The sequence below is a fragment of the Mustelus asterias genome, chromosome 12 (genome assembly GCF_964213995.1).
Source record: "Mustelus asterias chromosome 12, sMusAst1.hap1.1, whole genome shotgun sequence".
Classification (NCBI taxonomy): Eukaryota; Metazoa; Chordata; class Chondrichthyes; order Carcharhiniformes; family Triakidae; genus Mustelus; species Mustelus asterias.
Window position 1 is genome coordinate 110,556,703 of NC_135812.1, and position 18,159 is coordinate 110,574,861.

Sequence of the window (18,159 nt, forward strand, 5' to 3'; positions counted from 1 at the left end):
GCACTGCTGCCTCACAATGCCAGGGACCCGGGGCAGCACGGTGGCACAGTGATTAGCACTGCTGCCTCACAATGCCAGGGACCCGGGGTGGCACAGTGGTTAGCACTGCTCCCTCACAGCGCCAGGGACCCGGGGCAGCACGGTGGCACAGTGATTAGCACTGCTGCCTCACAGTGCCAGGGACCCGGGTTCAATTCCCGGCTTGAGTTTGCACGTTATCCCCCGTGAATGCGTGGATTTCCTCCGGGTGCTCCAGTTTCCTCCCACAGTCTGAAAGACGTGCTGGTTGGGGTGCATTGGCCGTACTAAATTCTCCCTCAGTGTACCCGAACAGGTGCCGGAGTGTGGTGACTAGGAGATTTTCACAGTAACCTCATTGCAGTGTTAATATTAGCCTACTTGTGACACTAATACTTAAACTTAAAATTAAAAATCTTCACCACTCATTCCTTCAGCTGCCTGGGCTCAAAAAGCAGGCATTTTCCCCGTCGCTCTTTCTTCCTTTGGGACTCTCCCTAAAACCGGTGCCTCTAACCCAGATTGTGGTCATTTGGCCAATTTTCTCCTCATTTATAATGCTCCTGTGAAATGCCTTATGATGTTTGATTACATTAATTCTACATAAGTATAAGATGTTGTAGCGACAGACAGCCTAATCCCTCCCTCTTCCCCCCACACACACCTTCTTCTCTCTACACCAAACCGTGGCTCCATATGCTGCTCCCCCTCTCCCCCTCACACTGACCCTCTCACCTTCAGGAGGGCTGACGCAACTCGAATACTCATGCAGCTGACTGACTCCCGCTTCCTGCAGATAATTCCCACATTTCCTGATCCGGAGCTTCGGAATGATCGGAGTGAAGTCAGAGTGGGGTGCGCTGGACCAGAACGTTGATCCACTTCCTCAGGATATTGGGAAACACGGCCCCGGACAAAAGGATCGATGACCTGAGAATAAAGAGACAGAATTGCTCCTGAAATGCTCACTAATAAACTCCCAACTGAACTCCTGTCACACACAATCCCCTTTACCCCCCCTCCCCCCACCCCACCACATGGCCCAATACTCCTTGCAAGCTCTAAATCCAATCAATGTGGGTGGAGATAAGGAATAGTAAGGGGAAAAAGTCACTGGTGGGCGTAGTCGATAGGCCCCCAAATAATAACTTCAAGGTGGGGCGGGCTATAAACAAACAAATAACAGGTGCATGTAAAAATGGAACAGCAATAATCATGGGGGATTTTAACCTGCATATTGATTGGTTGACTCAAGTCGGACGCGGTGGACTTGAGGAAGAGTTCTTAGAATGCTGTCGGGATAGTTTCCTCGAACAGTATGTTACAGAACCTATGAGGGAGCGAGTTATCTTGGATCTGGTCCTGTGTAATGAGACAGGTAAAATTAATGATCTTCTTGTGAGGGATCCTCTTGGAATGAGTGATCACAATATGGTTGAATTTCTAATACAGATGGAGGGTGAGAAATTAGGGTCCCAAACCAGTGTCCTCTGCTTGAACAGAGGGGAGTACAATAGGATGAGGGCGAAGTTGGCTAATGTAGACTGGGAACGCAGACTAATTGGAGGGGCAGTTGAGGAACAGTGGAGGATTTTTAAAGAGATTTTTCTCAGTACTCATCAAAAATATATTCCAGTGAAAAAGAAGGAATGTAAGAAAAGGGATAACCAGCCGTGGATAACGAAGGAAATAAAGGAGAGTTTCAAATTAAAAACTAATGCATACAGAGTAGCCAAAATTAGTGGGGAACTAGAAGATTGGGAAGGCTTTAAAAAACAACAAAGAACTACTAAGAAAGCGATAAAGAAAGGAAAGATAGATTATGAAAGTAAACTCGCACAAAATATAAAAACTGATAGTAAAAGTTTTTACAAATGTATAAAACGGAAAAGAGTGGCTAAAGTAAATGTTGGACCCTTCGAAGATGAGAAGGGGGATTTAATAATAGGAAATGAGGAAATGGCCAAGGCCTTAAACAAGTTTTTTGTGTCGGTCTTCACGGTAGAGGACACAAATAGCTTACCAATAATTGACGGTCATGGGACTGTATGGGGTGAGGACCTTAAAACGATCACTATTACTAAAGAGGTAGTGCTGGGTAGGCTAATGGGACTAAAGGTAGACAAGTCCCCTGGTCCGGATGGAATGCATCCCAGGGTACTAAAAGAAACGGCAGAAGTAATAGCGAATGCATTAGTTGTAATTTATCAAAATTCACTGGACTCTGGGGAGGTGCCAGCTGATTGGAAAACAGCTACTATAACGCCACTGTTTAAAAAAGGAGGTAGACAAAAGGCAGGTAACTACAGGCCGGTTAGCTTAACATCCGTAGTTGGGAAAATGCTGGAATCTATCATTAAGGAAGAAATAGCAGGACACCTGGAAAAGAATGGTTCAATCAAGCAGACGCAGCACGGATTCATTAAGGGAAAGTCATGTTTGACTAATTTACTGGAATTTTTTGAGGATATAACGAGTGCGGTTGACAGAGGGGAACAGGTGGATGTGGTGTATTTAGATTTCCAGAAGGCATTCGATAAGGTGCCTCACAAAAGGTTGCTGCATAAGATAAAGGTACACGGAGTTGGGGGTAAAGTGTTAGTGTGGATTGAGGATTGGCTATCTAACAGAAAGCAGAGAGTCGGAATAAATGGGCGATTTTCCGGTTGGCAATCAGTGACTAGTGGCGTGCCGCAGGGATCGGTGCTGGGGCCTCAACTATTTACCATTATACATAGACGATCTGGAGGAGGGGACCGAGTGTAGGGTAACAAAGTTTGCGGATGACACAAAGATGAGTGGGACAACAAATTGCGTGGAGGACACAGAGAGTCTGCAGAGAGATTTGGATAGGCTAAGTGAGTGGGCAAGGATCTGGCAGATGGAGTATCACGATGGTAAATGTGAGGCTATCCACTTTGGAAGGAATAATAGTAAAATTGACCATTATTTAAACGGTGAAAAATTACAACATGCTACTGTGCAGAGGGACCTGGGGGTCCTTGTGCATGAATCACAAAAACTCAGTTTGCAGGTGCAGCAGGTGATCAAGAGGCAAATGGAATAAGAACATAAGAACATATGAAATAGGAGCAGGAGTAGGCCATCTGGCCCTTCGAGCCTGCCCCGTCATTCAACAAGATCATGGCTGATCTGAAGCGAATCAGTTCCATTACCCGCCTGCTCCCCATAACCCCTAATTCCCTTATCGATCAGAAAACTATCTACCCGTGATTTAAACATATTCAACGAGGAAGCCTCCACCACTTCAATGGGCAGAGAATTCCAGAGATTCACTACCCTCTGAGAGAAGACGTTCCCCCTCAACTCTGTTCTGAACCGGCCCCCCCTTATTTTGAGGCTCTGCCCTCTAGTTCTGGTTTCCCTTCTAAGTGGAAAGAATCTCTCCACCTCTACCCTATCCAGCCCCTTCATTATCTTATATGTCTCTATAAGATCACCCCTCATCCTTCTAAACTCCAACGAGTACAGACCCAATCTGTTTAATCTCTCCTCATAAGCTACACCCCTCATCTCCGGAATCAACCTGGTGAACCTTCTCTGCACTCCCTCCAAGGCCAATATATCCTTTCGCAAATAAGGGGACCAAAACTGCACACAGTACTCCAGTTGCGGCCTCACCAGTGCCTTGTACAGTTGCAGCAAGACCTCCCTGCTTTTGTATTCTATCCCCCTCGCGATAAAGGCCAACATTCCATTCGCCTTCTTGATCACCTGCTGCACCTGCAGACTGAGTTTTTGCGATTCGTGCACAAGGACCCCCAGGTCCCTCTGCACAGTCGCACGATATAATTTTTCTCCATTTAAATAATATTCCAATTTGCTATTATTTCTTCCAAAGTGGATAACCTCACATTTGCTAACGTTATATTCCATCTGCCAGATCCGCGCCCACTCGCTCAGCCTATCCAAATCTCTCTGCAGACTTTCCGTGTCCTCCACGCAATTCGCTTTCCCACTCACCTTCGTGTCATCAGCAAACTTGAATACCCTACATTCAGTCCCCTCCTCCAGATCATCTATGTAAATGGTAAACAATTGAGGCCCCAGCACCGATCCCTGCGGCACGCCACTGGTCACCAACTGTCAACCAGAAAAGCACCCATTTATCTCAACTCTCTGCTTCCTGTTAGATAGCCAATCCCCAATCCACGCCAACACCTGACCCCTAACTCCGTGTACCCCAATCTTCTGCAGCAACCTTTTGTGAGGCACCTTATCGAACGCCTTCTGGAAATCTAAAAACACCACATCCACCGGTTCCCCTCTGTCAACCGCACTAGTGACATCTTCATAAAAGTCCAGTAGATTCGTCAAACACGACTTTCCCTTCATGAATCCATGCTGCGTCTGCTTGATCGAACCATTCTTATTCAGGTGCTCTGTTATTTCCTCTTTAATAATGGACTCTAGCATCTTCCCAACTACGGACGTTAAGCTAACCGGCCTGTAGTTACCCGCCTTTTGTCTACTTCCTTTTTTAAACAGCGGCGTAACAGTAGCTGTTTTCCAGTCAGCCAGCACTACCCCAGAGTCCAGCGAATTTTGATAAATTACTACTAACACATCTGCTATTACCTCAGCCATTTCTTTCAGTACCCTGGGATGCATTCCATCCGGGCCCGGGGACTTGTCTACCTTCAGTCCTATTAGTCTACCAAGCACCACCTCCTTAGTAACAGTAATTGTATTAAGGACCTCTCCTCCCACCAACTCTCGATCTCTAATATTCGGCAAACTATTTGTGTCTTCCACCGTGAAGACCGACACAAAGAACTTATTTAAAGTCTCAGCCATTTCCTCGTTTTCCACTATTAAATCCCCCCTCTCATCTTCCAAGGGTCCAACATTCACTCTAGCCACTCTATTCCTTTTTATATACTTGTAAAAACTTTTACTATCATTTTTTATATTTTGAGCTAGTTTAGTTTCATAATCTATCTTTCCTTTCTTAATCGCTTTCTTAGTCGTTCTTTGTTTTTCTTTAAAGCTTTCCCAATCCACTAATTCTCCACTATTTTTGGCCACTCTGTACGCATCTGATTTTATTTTAATACTCTCCTTTATTTCCTTCGTTATCCACGTCCGGTTATCCTTTTTCTTACAGTCCTTCTTTATCACCGGAATATATTTTTGCTGAGTACTTAAAAAAATCTCCTTAAAAATCCTCCACTGTTCCTCAGCTGTCCTACCTACCAGTCTGCTCACCCAGTCTACATTAGCCAATTCCACCCTCATCCTATCGTACTCCCCTCTGTTCAAGCAGAGGACACTGGTTTGGGACCCGACTTTCTCACCCTCCATCTGTATCAGAAATTCCACCATATTATGATCACTCATCCCAAGAGGATCCTTCACAAGAAGATCCTTAATCCTACCTGTCTCATTGCACAGAACCAGATCCAAGATGGCTCGCTCTCTCGTAGGTTCTGTAACATACTGTTCAATGAAACAATCCCGACAGCATTCCAAGAACTCTTCCTCAAGCCCTCCACGTCCAATTTGAGTCGACCAATCAATATGTAGGTTAAAATCCCCCATGATTATTGCCGTTCCACTTTTGCACGCATCCATTATTTGCTTGTTTATAGCCCTCCCCACCTCTAAGTTATTATTTGGGGGCCTATAGACCACGCCTACCAGTGTCTTTCTCCCCCTACTATTCCTTATCTCCACCCACAACGATTCCACGTTTTGCTCCTTAGAGCCTATGTCGTCTCTCACTACCGTCCTGATATTATCCTTTATTAACAAAGCTACCCCACCTCCTTTTTCTACCTGTCTATCCTTCCTAAATGCCTGATAACCCTGTATATTCAGTTCCCAGTCCCGGTCACCCTGCAACCACGTTTCTGTGATGGACACTAGATCATATTCATTTGTATGGATTTGTGCCATCAACTCATTTACTTTGTTTCGAATGCTTCGTGCATTCAGGCAAAGTGTCTTTATGCCAGCCTTTATCTGGACCCGGTTTGTTGAAGCGCTACTAACATCTCCCAAGCCCTCTCCTCCTTTAGCTAGTTGTTTATTCACTATACTCCTGGCATTAGAGTAGACACATCTCAATCCTATGGTCTGACCTCTCCCCTTCTCTGTTCCCAGTCCACCTGCCCTCTTGCACTGCCTATAACCCTTCTCTGTTTGCGAGCTACCTTCCTCACTCTCAGTCACGTCACTTTGATCCCCTCCCCCCAACCTATCTAGTTTAACCTCTCCCCAGTAGCCTTAGCCAACCTTCCTGCCAGGATATTGGTCCCCCTGGGATTCAAGTGCCACCCGTTTTTAGTATACAGGTCACACCTGCCCCTAAAGAGGTCCCAATGGTCCGGGAACCTGAATCCCTGCCCCCTGCACCATTCCCTCAGCCACACATTCATCCTCCACCTCACTCCATTCCTTTCCTCACCTTCCCGTGGCACAGGCAGCAATCCCGAATGTTGGCCTTTATCGCAAGAGGGATGGAGTATAAAAGCAGGGAGGTCATGCTGCAACTATACAGGGTACTGGTGAGGCCGCACCTAGAGTACTGTGTACAATTTTGGTCCCCTTATTTAAGAAAGGATATATTAGCTTTGGAGGGGGTACAGAGAAGGTTCACCAGGTTGATTCCAGACATGAGGGGGTTAGCTTATGAGGAGAGATTGAGTAGACTGGGCTTGTACTCATTGAAGTTTAGAAGGTTGAGGGGAGATCTTATAGAGACATATAAGATAATGAAGGGACTAGACAGGGTAGAAGCAGCAAGGTTATTTTCACTTACAATGGAAACAAGAACTAGGGGGCATAGCCTCAAAATACAGGGGAGTCAATTTAGAACAGAGTTGAGGAGGAACTTCTTCTCCCAGAGGGTAGTGAATCTTTGGAATTCTCTGCCCAATGAAGCAGTAGAGGCTACCTCATTAAATGTGTTTAAGTCACAGATAGATAGATTTTTAACCATAAGGGAATTAAGGGTTATGGGGAGCGGGCGGGTAAATGGAACTGAACCCACTATCAGATCAGCCCTGATCTTATTGAATGGTGGGGCAGGCTTGAGGGGCTAGATGGCCTACTCCTGCTCCTATTTCTTATGTTCTTATGTTCACCCCCCCCCACATCAACCACCTCACTAAAACCCTGAGATTCACTCCCACATCTGACAAAGCCCAATCACCAACCATAAGAGCATAAGAAATAGGAACAAGAGTAGGCCATTCGGCCCCTCGAACCTGCTCCTCTATTCAATAGTATCATGGCTGATATGACATTCCTCACATCCACTTTCCTGACCTTTCCCCATAACCCTTGATTCCCTTCCTGATCAAAAATCTTAAATATACACAAGGACTCTGCCCCCACAGCTCCCTGTGGCAAGGAGTTCCAAAGACTCACAACCCTCTGAGAGAAGAAATTTCTCCTCATCTCAGTCTTATATTAGCACTCCTTTACTCTGAGACGATGCCCTCTGGTCTGAGACACTCCCATAAGGGAAACATACTCTCAGCATTTACCCTGTCAAACCCCTTAAGAATCCTGTATGTTCCAATGAGATCACCTCTCATTCTTCTCAATTCCAATGAGTAGAGTCCCAGCCTGTTTAACCTTTCCTCATTAGACAATCCCTCTATTCCAGGGATCATCCTAGTGAACCCTATCTGAACTGTCTCCAATGAAATAATATCTTTCCCTAAATAAGAGGACTTAAACAGCTCCCAGTGCCCCAGATGTGGTCTCACCAGCACCTTGTACAGTTGCAGCAAGACTTCCCTACTCTTATAGGTTCATAAGTTCATAAGATATAGGAGCAGAATTAGGCCATTCGGCCCATCCAGTCCGCTCCGCCATTCGATCATGGCTGATATGCTCCTCATTCCCATTTTCCTGCCTTCTCCCCAAAACCCTTCAACCCATTACCAATTAAAAATCTGTCTAACTCCTCCTTAAATTTACTCACTGTCTCAGCATCCACCGCACTTTGGGGTAGCAAATTCCACAGATTCACAACCCTTTGGGAGAAGTAGTTTCTCCTCAACTCTGTTTTAAATTTGCTGCCCCTTATCCTAAGATTCTGACCTCTCATCCTAGAATGTCCCACAAGAGGAAGCTTTCGCTCCCCATCTACTTTAGAGCTTTGACAAAGGATCATCTGGACTCGAAACGTCAGCTCTTTTCTCTCCTTACAGATGCTGCTGAGATTTTCCAGCATTTTCTCTTTTGGTTTACTTTATCCATACCTTTTATCATCTTGTATACCTCAATCTGATCTCCCCTCGTTCTTCTAAATTCCGGAGAGTATAGACCTAAACTGTTCAATCTCTCTTCATACGACAAACCCCTCATCTCTGGAATCAATCTAGTGAACTTCCTCTGAACTGCCTCCAATGCCACTACATCTTTCCTCAAATACAGGGACCAAAACTGTGCACAATACTCCAGGTGCGGCCTCACCAATGCCTTGTATAGTTGCAACAATACTTCCTTACCTTTATATTCTATTCCTTTAGCTATAAATGCCAGCATTCCATTCACTTTCTTTATTATCTGCTGTACCTGCATGCTAGTTTTCTGTGACTCATGAACGAGGACACCCAGATCCCTCTGCACCAGAGCTCCCCAAAGTCTCTCCCCACGTAGATAATAAGTCGCCTTCCCATTTTTCATATGAAAATGCATGACCTCACACTTATCCACGTTAAACTCCATCTGCCGCATGTTGGCCCTCTCTCCTAACCGATCTATATCCATTTGTAATGTTCTTATTTCCTCATTGCAACTTACTGTCCAGACTACTTTTGTGTCATCTGCAAATTTGGCTATAGGGCTTTCTATCCCTGTATCCAAGTCATTAATATGGATTGTAAATAGCTGGGGCCCAAGGACTGAACCCTGTGGCACCGCACTAGTTACTACTATCCATCCAGAAAAAAAAACATTTATCCCGACTCTCTGTCTTCTGTCCATCAGCCAGTCACTATCCAAGATAATAAGTTACCCCTAATCCCATGTGATCTAACCTTGTGAATTAACCTTTTGTGCGGCACCTTATCAAACGCCTTCCGGAAGTCCAGATATACGACATCTACAGGATCCCCATCATCCAATTTGCTTGTTACATTCTCAAAGAATTCTAGCAAATTGGTCGAACATGATTTGCCCTTCATAAAACCATGCTGACTCTGATGGATAGCATTTTGAATTTGTAAAAAATCCTGATATTGCTTCCTTGATAATTGATTCTAACACTTTCCCAACAACAGATGTTAAACTAACTGGTCTGTAATTTCCCACATTTTGCCTCCCTCCCTTTTTGAATAAGGGTGTTACATTAGCATTTTTCCAATCCACTGGAACTTTTCCCGTGTCCAGGGAATTTTGGAATATTATAACCAATGGATCCACTATTTCTGCCGCCACTTCCTTTAATACCCGAGGATGTAGGCCATCAGGCCCGGGGGACTTGTCTGCCCTCAATCCCAATAGTTTGCTGAGTACCTTTTCCCTGTGGATGATGATTGTTCGAAGTTCTACTCTTTCTATTACCTCTGATTTGCCCATTCCTATAGGAAGGGTACTAGTGTCCTCCACCGTGAAAACTGAGGCAAAATATTGATTCAGCATCTCTGCCATTTCAGTGTTCCCCACTATTAACTCTCCAGTTTCATCTTCCAAGGCACCAACGTTCACCCCAGCGACTCTTTTCCCTTTTATATTCCTATAGAAGCTTTTGCTCTCCTTCTTGATATTTTGCGCTCGTTTTCTTTCATAATTTACCTTCGCTCTTTTTATTACTTTTTTCGGATCCCTTTGTTTATGTTTGAAAGTTTCCCAATCTTCCAGCTTGCCGCTGGCCTTTGCAATATGGTATATCTTAATTTGTGTCTTTATATCCTTGGCCTCCTTGTTTAGCCATGGATGTTTTTTTACCCCCCTTGCCATCTTTCTTCCTCACTGGGATATACTTTAGCTGTGAGGAATTAAACTGCCACTGGTCATTGGCTGTCCGACCTTTCAGCCTCCTGCCCACCCTACTCGGACCAAATCTGTCCTCGGGCCGATATAATTTCCTTTAATTCCAGAACGCTAGTGTGGGACTCCACTTTCTCACCCCCAAACTGAATTTTGAATTATATCATACTCCCTAGAGGATCCCTAATTATAGGGTCATCAATTAATCCCTCATTACACAATACCAAAACCAGAGTAGCCTACTCCCTGGTTGGTTCCACAACATACTGTTCCAAGAAACAATCTCCAATACATTCAATGAACTCTGCCTCCAGGCTACCCTTGCCAATTTCATTCTTACAATCTATGTGCATATTAAAATCACCCATAATTATAGAACATAGAACAGTACAGCACAGAACAGGCCCTTCGGCCCACGATGTTGTGCCGAGCTTTATCTGAAACCAAGATCAAGCTATCCCACTCCCTATCATCCTGGTGTGCTCCATGTGCCTATCCAATAACCGCTTAAATGTTCCTAAAGTGTCTGACTCCACTATCACTGCAGGCAGTCCATTCCACACCCCAACCACTCTCTGCGTAAAGAACCTACCTCTGATATCCTTCCTATATCTCCCACCACGGACCCTATAGTTATGCCCCCTTGTAATAGCTCCATCCACCCGAGGAAATAGTCTTTGAACGTTCACTCTATCTTCATCATTTTATAAACCTCTATTAAGTCTCCCCTCAGCCTCCTCCGCTCCAGAGAGAACAGCCCTAGCTCCCTCAACCTTTCCTCATAAGACCTACCCTCCAAACCAGGCAGCATCCTGGTAAATCTCCTCTGCACTCTTTCCAGCGCTTCCACATCCTTCTTATAGTGAGGTGACCAGAACTGCACACAATATTCCAAATGTGGTCTCACCAAGGTCCTGTACAGTTGCAGCATAACCCCACGGCTCTTAAACTCCAACCCCCTGTTAATAAAAGCTAACACACTATAGGCCTTCTTCACAGCTCTATCCACTTGAGTGGCAACCTTTAGAGATCTGTGGATATGGACCCCTTTATTGCCGTACTTTTCTTGCAAGCCCCCAGTATTTCCTGGTTTATACTGTGCCCCACTGTGGAACTACTGCTTGGGGATCTATAGATTACTCCGACCAAGTACTTCTTCCCTTTGCTATTACTTATTTCTACCCAGATTGATTCCACATCTTGATCTCCCCGTGCTTATGTCATTTCTCATTCCAGCACTGATCCCTTCCTTCACCAGCAAAGCTGCACCACCTCCTTTTCCTTTCAGTTTATCTTTCCAAAATGCTGAGTATCCTTGGATATTCAATTCCCAGACCTGGTCTCGTTGTAACCATGGACGTTGATTGGGAGAGGATGTTCGAGGGTAAGTCCGCGTCTGGCATGTGGGATTCTTTTAAGGAACAATTGATAAGGCTGCAGGATAGGCATGTGCCTGTAAAAAGGAAAGATAGGAAATGTAGGATTCGAGAGCCGTGGATAACCAGGGAAATTGAGGATCTGATTAAAATGAAAAGGGAGGCGTATGTTAAGTCCAGGCAACAAAAAACAGATGGAGCTCTGGAGGAATACAGAGAGAGTAGGAAAGAACTCAAACGGGGAGTTAGAAGGACAAAAAGAGGTCACGAGATGTTCTTGGCAGGCAGGATTAAGGAGAATCCTAAGGCATCCTATTCATACGTTAGGAACAAAAGAGTTGTCAGGGAGAAAATCGGACCTCTCAGGGACAAAGGAGGGGAATCATGCTTAGAACCCAAGGGAATAGGGGAGCTCCTAAATGAATACTTTGCATCGGTATTCACGAAGGAGAGGGGCGTGTTAACCGGGAGTGTCTCGGAGGGAGGTGTTGACCCGTTAGAGAAAATCTCCATTACAAGGGAGGAAGTGTTAGGTTTTTTAGGGAACATTAAAACTGACAAAGCCCCAGGGCCTGATGGCATCTATCCTCGACTGCTCAGGGAGACGAGAGATGAAATTGCTGGGCCTCTGATGGAAATCTTTGTCTCTTCTTTGGACACCGGTGAGGTCCCTGAGGATTGGAGGATAGCGAATGTGGTCCCATTGTTTAAGAAGGGTAGCAGGGATAACCCGGGAAATTATAGGCCGGTGAGCTTGATGTCCGTGGTAGGGAAGTTGTTGGAGAGGATTCTTAGAGACAGGATGTATGCGCATTTAGAACGGAACAATCTCATTAGTGACAGACAGCATGGTTTTGTAAGAGGGAGGTCGTGCCTTACAAATTTGGTGGAGTTTTTTGAGGAAGTGACAAAAACGGTTGATGAAGGAAGGGCCGTGGATGTCGTCTATATGGATTTCAGTAAGGCATTTGACAAAGTCCCACATGGCAGGTTGGTTAAGAAGGTTAAGGCTCATGGGATACAAGGGGAAGTGGCTAGATGGTTGGAGAACTGGCTTGGCCATAGGAGACAGAGGGTAGCGGTCGAAGGGTCTTTTTCCAGCTGGAGGTCTGTGACCAGTGGTGTTCCGCAGGGCTCTGTACTGGGACCTATGCTATTTGTGATATATATAAATGATTTGGAAGAAGGTGTAACTGGTGTTATCAGCAAGTTTGCGGATGACACGAAGGTGGCTGGACTTGCGGATAATGATGAGCATTGTCGGGCAATACAGCAGGATATAGATAGGCTAGAAAATTGGGCGGAGAGGTGGCAGATGGAATTTAATCTGGATAAATGTGAAGTGATGCATTTTGGAAGAACTAATGTAGGGAGGAGTAATACAATAAATGGCAGAGCCACCAAGAGTATAGAAACACAGAGGGACCTAGGTGTGCAAGTCCACAAATCCTTGGAGGTGGCAACACAAGTGGAGAAGGTGGTGAAGAAGGCATATGGTATGCTTGCCTTTATAGGACGGGGTATAGAGTATAAAAGCTGGAGTCTGATAATGCAGCTGTATAGAACGCTGGTTAGGCCACATTTGGAGTACTGCGTCCAGTTCTGGTCGCCGCACTACCAGAAGGATGTGGAGGCGTTAGAGAGAGTGCAGAGAAGGTTTACCAGGATGTTGCCTGGTATGGAGGGTCTTAACTATGAGGAGAGATTGGGTAAACTGGGGTTGTTCTCCCTGGAAAGACAGAGAATGAGGGGAGATCTAATAGAGGTGTACAAAATTATGAAGGGGATAGATAGGGTGAACGGTGGGAAGTTTTTTCCCAGATCAGAAGTGACGATCACGAGGGGTCACGGGCTCAAGGTGAGAGGGGCGAAGTATAACTCAGATATTAGAGGGATGTTTTTTACACAGAGGGTGGTGGGGGCCTGGAATGCGCTGCCAAGTAGGGTGGTGGAGGCAGACACGCTGACATCGTTTAAGAATTACCTGGATAGTCACATGAGCAGTCTGGGAATGGAGGGATACAAACGATTGGTCTAGTTGGACCAAGGAGCGGCACAGGCTTGGAGGGCCGAAAGGCCTGTTTCCTGTGCTGTACTGTTCTTTGTTCTTTGTTCTTATGTCTCAGTAATCGCCACCAAATCATACCCATCTGTTTCTATTTACGCCATTAACTCATTAATTTTGTTCCGAACGCTTTGTGCATTTAGGTACAAAGCTTTTAAATTTGTTCTCCTGGTAAATTTCCCTACCCTTTTATAATTCCTTGGTGCAGAAAGACATTTACCCGTTCTGTCCCTCTTTTATTGTCTGGTAACCACTCGCCACATCACCAACCTGCACTCTTACCTCCTCCTTTAATTTGGGTTTTCTAATTTCCCCGACAATTGAACCCTCACGACCCTATTCCACCCACCCCCCCTCCCCTCCCCACCCCCCACCCACCCCGCGCCCCCCACCCCCATTCAGTTTAAAGCCCTATCTACAGCCCTAGTTGTACGATTCACCAGGACTCTGGTCCCAGCACGATTCAGATGAAGACCGTCCCATTGGAACAGGTCCCATCTCCCCCGATACTGGTGCCAATGTCCCATGAATTCAAACCCATTCTTCCCACACCAATCTTTGAGCCATGCATTTACCTACTTGGACAAGACAAGTGGATCTTTACCCTCTCACTCTAAGTTGCTTTATACTCCAACCCCCTTGAAATAAGGGCCAACATTCCATTAGTCTTCCTGAGGCTGCACCTGTGTTAGCTTTCTGTGTTTTGTGTACAATTACAAAGTCACTTTGTGTTGCTGCTTTCTGCAGTTTTTCTCCATTTAAATAACACTCTGTTCTTTCATTCTCCCTTCCAAAATGAACAACTTCACAGTTTCTCACATCTTCCACTTGCTAACGATTTTCCCACGTAGTTAACCAATCAGTATCTTTTTATAAACTGTTTGTATCCTTCTCACAACGTGACCTTCCACCACACTCTCCCCCAAATTCCCCCTCCCTCACCCTCTGGCCCCACCCGAAACCCCACTCCCACCAAACACTGATCATCCACATCTGCACCATTGGACTCTACCTATATTCCCCTCAACAGCCACCCACCCTCCCACCCCCCCTCCCTTCCCACCTCCCCACCCCATTCCCCAATCCCGTATCTGGCAACACTTGTGGGAGGGAAATGGAAGAGAAAGTAAGGATGAACAGAATTAGCATTGGAGATTATTGGAATCATCCACTTGTGCACTGGGATTACGAGCGATGACACAGCAGAAAGGTAACTGGGAAACTGGTATTGAGACCAGAGGTGGACAGGATGAATTCTACGGGCTGTTCTCACCTTTGGTGTTGTACAGAAAGCTGCAGAATCCGGCGCTGAGAATGACAAGAATTCCACACTGGGAATTGCCACATCTGTCTGGTACGGAGCTTTCAGCTTCCCATACCTCTGGCTACAATGTATCCAACTCTGACACTGCCAGTGATGAGGATCCGAATTACTGTCTTTTCCCAAACCAAACCATTCAGCTGTTTCCCTGTAACAAACACAACCAGATCCTTGGTTAGCCCACACTGGGAATCCTGTCAGTGCAAGCATGTGGAGACACTGTGGAAGGTACAAGAAAGATCAATTTTGATTTGATTTGATTTGATTTATTATTGTCACATGTATTAACATACAGTGAAAAGTATTGTTTCTTGCGCGCTATACAGACAAAGCATACCATTCATAGAGAAGGAAACGAGAGAGTGCAGAATGTAGTGTTACAGTCATAGCTAGGGTGTAGGGAAAGATCAACTTATTGCGAGGTAGGTCCATTCAAAAGTCTGACAGCAGCAGGGAAGAAGCTGTTCTTGAGTCGGTTGGTACGTGACCTCAGACTTTTGTATCTTTTTCCTGACGAAAGAAGATGGAAGAGAGAATGTCCGGGGTGCGTGGGGTCCTTAATTATGCTGGTTGCTTTGCCGAGGCAGCGGGAAGTGTAGACAGAGTCAATGGATGGGAGGCTGGTTTGTGTGATGGATTGGGCTACATTCACAACCTTTTGTAGTTCCTTGCGGTCTTGGGCAGAGCAGGAGCCCATACCAAGCTGTGACACAACCAGAAAGAATGCTTTCTATGGTGCATCTGTAAAAGTTGGTGAGAGTCGGAGCTGACATGCCAAATTTCCTTGGTCTTCTGAGAAAGTAGAGGCGTTGGTGGGGCTTTCGTAACTATAGTGTCGGCATGGGGGGACCAGGACAAGTTGTTGGTGATCTGGACACCTAAAAACCTGAAGCTCTCAACCCTTTCTACTTCGTCCCCGTTGATGTAGACAGGGGCATGTTCTCCTTTACGCTTCCTGAAGTCGATGACAATCTCCTTCGTTTTGTTGACATTGAGGGAGAGATTATTGTTGCCGCACCAGTTCACCAGATTCTCTACCTCATTCCTGTACTCTGTCTCGTCATTGTTTGAGATCTGACCCACTACAGTGGTGTCGTCAGCAAACTTGAAAATCGAATTGGAGGGGAATTTGGCCGCACAGTCATAGGGAGTATAGTAGGGGGCTGAGAACACAGCTGTGTGGGGCACCGGTGTTGAGGATGATTGTGGAGGAGGTGTTGTTGCCTATCCTTACTGATTGTGGTCTGTGAGTTCGGAAGTTCAGGATCCAGTTGCAGAGGGAGGAGCTGAGGCCCAGGCCACAGAGTTTGGAGATGAGTTTCATAGGAATAATGGTGTTAAAGGCTGAGCTGAGTCAATAAATAGGTGTCTGATATAGGTGTCCTTGTTATCTCGGTGTTCCAGGGTTGAGTGCAGGGCCAGGGAGATGGCTTCTGCTGTGGACCTGTTGCGGCAGTAGGCAAACTGCAGTGGATCCAGGTAGCCCGGGAGGCTGGAATTGATTTGTGCCATGACTAACCTTTCAAAGCACTTCATAATGATGGATGTCAGAGCCACCATGACAGAGAATGTATCAGAACTGGGCAGTTACACCATCAGGAAAGATCGTACAGAAAGGGGCTTTTCTCTCGAAAAGAGAAAGTTGAGGGGCTAGCCCGATATGATTCTGAGAGGATTTGCCAGGCAGATCCAGAGGATGTTTCCCAATGTGAGGGAGACCGGGGCCATAAATATAAATACATTTGGCATTATGGTAAAAATACCTTTACCCAAAGAATGGTGAGAATAAACAGCACAGCGGCACAGTGATTAGCACGGCTCCCTCACAGTGCCAGGGACCTGGGGCGGCACGGTGGCACAGTGGTTAGCACTGCTGCCTCACAGCACCAGGGACCCAGAGCAGCACGGTGGCACAGTGGTTAGCACTGCTGCCTCACAGCGCCAGGGACCCGGGTTCAATTCCCAGCTTGGGTCACTGTCTGTGCGGAGTTTGCACGTTCTCCCCGTGTCTGCATGGGTTTCCTCCGGGTGCTCCGGTTTCCTCCCACAGTCTGAAAGACGTGCTGGTTAGGGTGCATTGGCCATGCTAAATTCTCCCTCAGTGTACCCGAACAGGTGCCAGAGTGTGGCAACTGGGGGATTTTCACAGTAACTTCATTGCAGTGTTAATGTAAGCCTTACTTGTGACACTAATAAATAAACTTTAAACTTCAGAATGTGCTGAGAATATTACAGGAGAAGTTAAGGAGGAAGGATTGGCTGGACATGTTGATAGATTGAGATGGAGTGTGGAGCATAAACACCAACAAGGATCTGTTGGACTGAGAGGTTTGTTTCTATGCTGTAAATACTGTTTAACATCCCCAACTACAGCAACGGTAATGACTGGGTCCAGAACATTCTCCCACCCAATCAGCACTGCCAGTGGTGAGGGACAGTACGACACACCTGGGGAAGAGGTGGGGTTGTATTTGTATCTAAATGGGGTGGGGGGTTCCCAACAATGACCTACCAATGTGGAGAGTTGTTACCTGCAGATACTCTTTGAGATGGACCTCTGTCTTTGGAACACTTGTAGCTTCCTCACCCTCATCTCGTCTGGAGCTGAGACCCTGGGGTCTGTCGTGCTGACACTTTTGAAGAAAGCTGGTCTCAGATTCTAGAATAGAAAGGAGTTATTCAGAATTCCAACTGGCATCAAACTATCTCTGCACAATGCACAGGATAAAAGAGACAACTTCCTGAGCCCATGCGGATTGTCCTAGTAATTCTCCAATTAGTGACAAACACCCAACCCTGTTCGCTGTTCCTTCCCTACACCCATTGTGCCCCTCCTTACGTGCAGCCCACGCTCTGTCCGGTTACCCCATCTCCTCAGCTGAACGCAGGAGAGAACCTTTTGAATTGAATTCAGACACATTAAAGCAATGTTCACTCTCGGTCAATGTCATCCCCAGTGTATCAGATCTCCAGCGAGGCAGGATAGCAAACATCGAGAGGGAGAGATGGAGCGGTTACCTCAGATCCAGTCCTGGGATCCTGCTGTGCTTGGGGACAAATGGGAAAATGTGGTGACTTCCTGATCTGCAGCCGAGTCCCCGCAGCCTCTGCATCCTCCTGTTGGTTCAGTGACATAGTTCCCCAAACCTAGCTCAGAGTCTGAAACAGAAGCACCAGGAAACGTTAGCTTTAACTCAGTCTATGGAGGACACACTGTCCCTCAAACTTTCTACGTTTTGACATTATTCCAAAGGGCAGATGACGCTGGCTTTTCCCTACAAACAGACTCTATCAGAAGAAGCTTTCCTGACTTTTAACCAGCTAAAGGGAATAAGTAATAAAGCATCTTACAAATCCAAGTCATTACGGTCAGTTAGTTTGAACTTCGGGAGAGGCAAGTTAGAGCCTGG

General features: G+C 46.0%; 1 protein-coding gene across 1 annotated transcript in view; it reads right to left on the bottom strand.

The window, feature by feature from the left end:
* Positions 1-17,884, bottom strand: part of LOC144502070 (inactive rhomboid protein 2-like) — a 117,249-nt gene extending 99,365 nt beyond the window's left edge. Inside the window, exons 1-4 of the mRNA XM_078226077.1 lie at positions 17,768-17,884; positions 17,281-17,408; positions 14,702-14,897; positions 754-948 (exon numbers count right to left, since the gene is read on the bottom strand). Of these exons, the coding sequence (XP_078082203.1) occupies positions 754-948; positions 14,702-14,897; positions 17,281-17,408; positions 17,768-17,884 (636 nt within the window). The remainder of the gene's footprint in view (positions 1-753; positions 949-14,701; positions 14,898-17,280; positions 17,409-17,767) is intronic.
* Between the last annotated feature and the right edge of the window lie 275 nt (positions 17,885-18,159).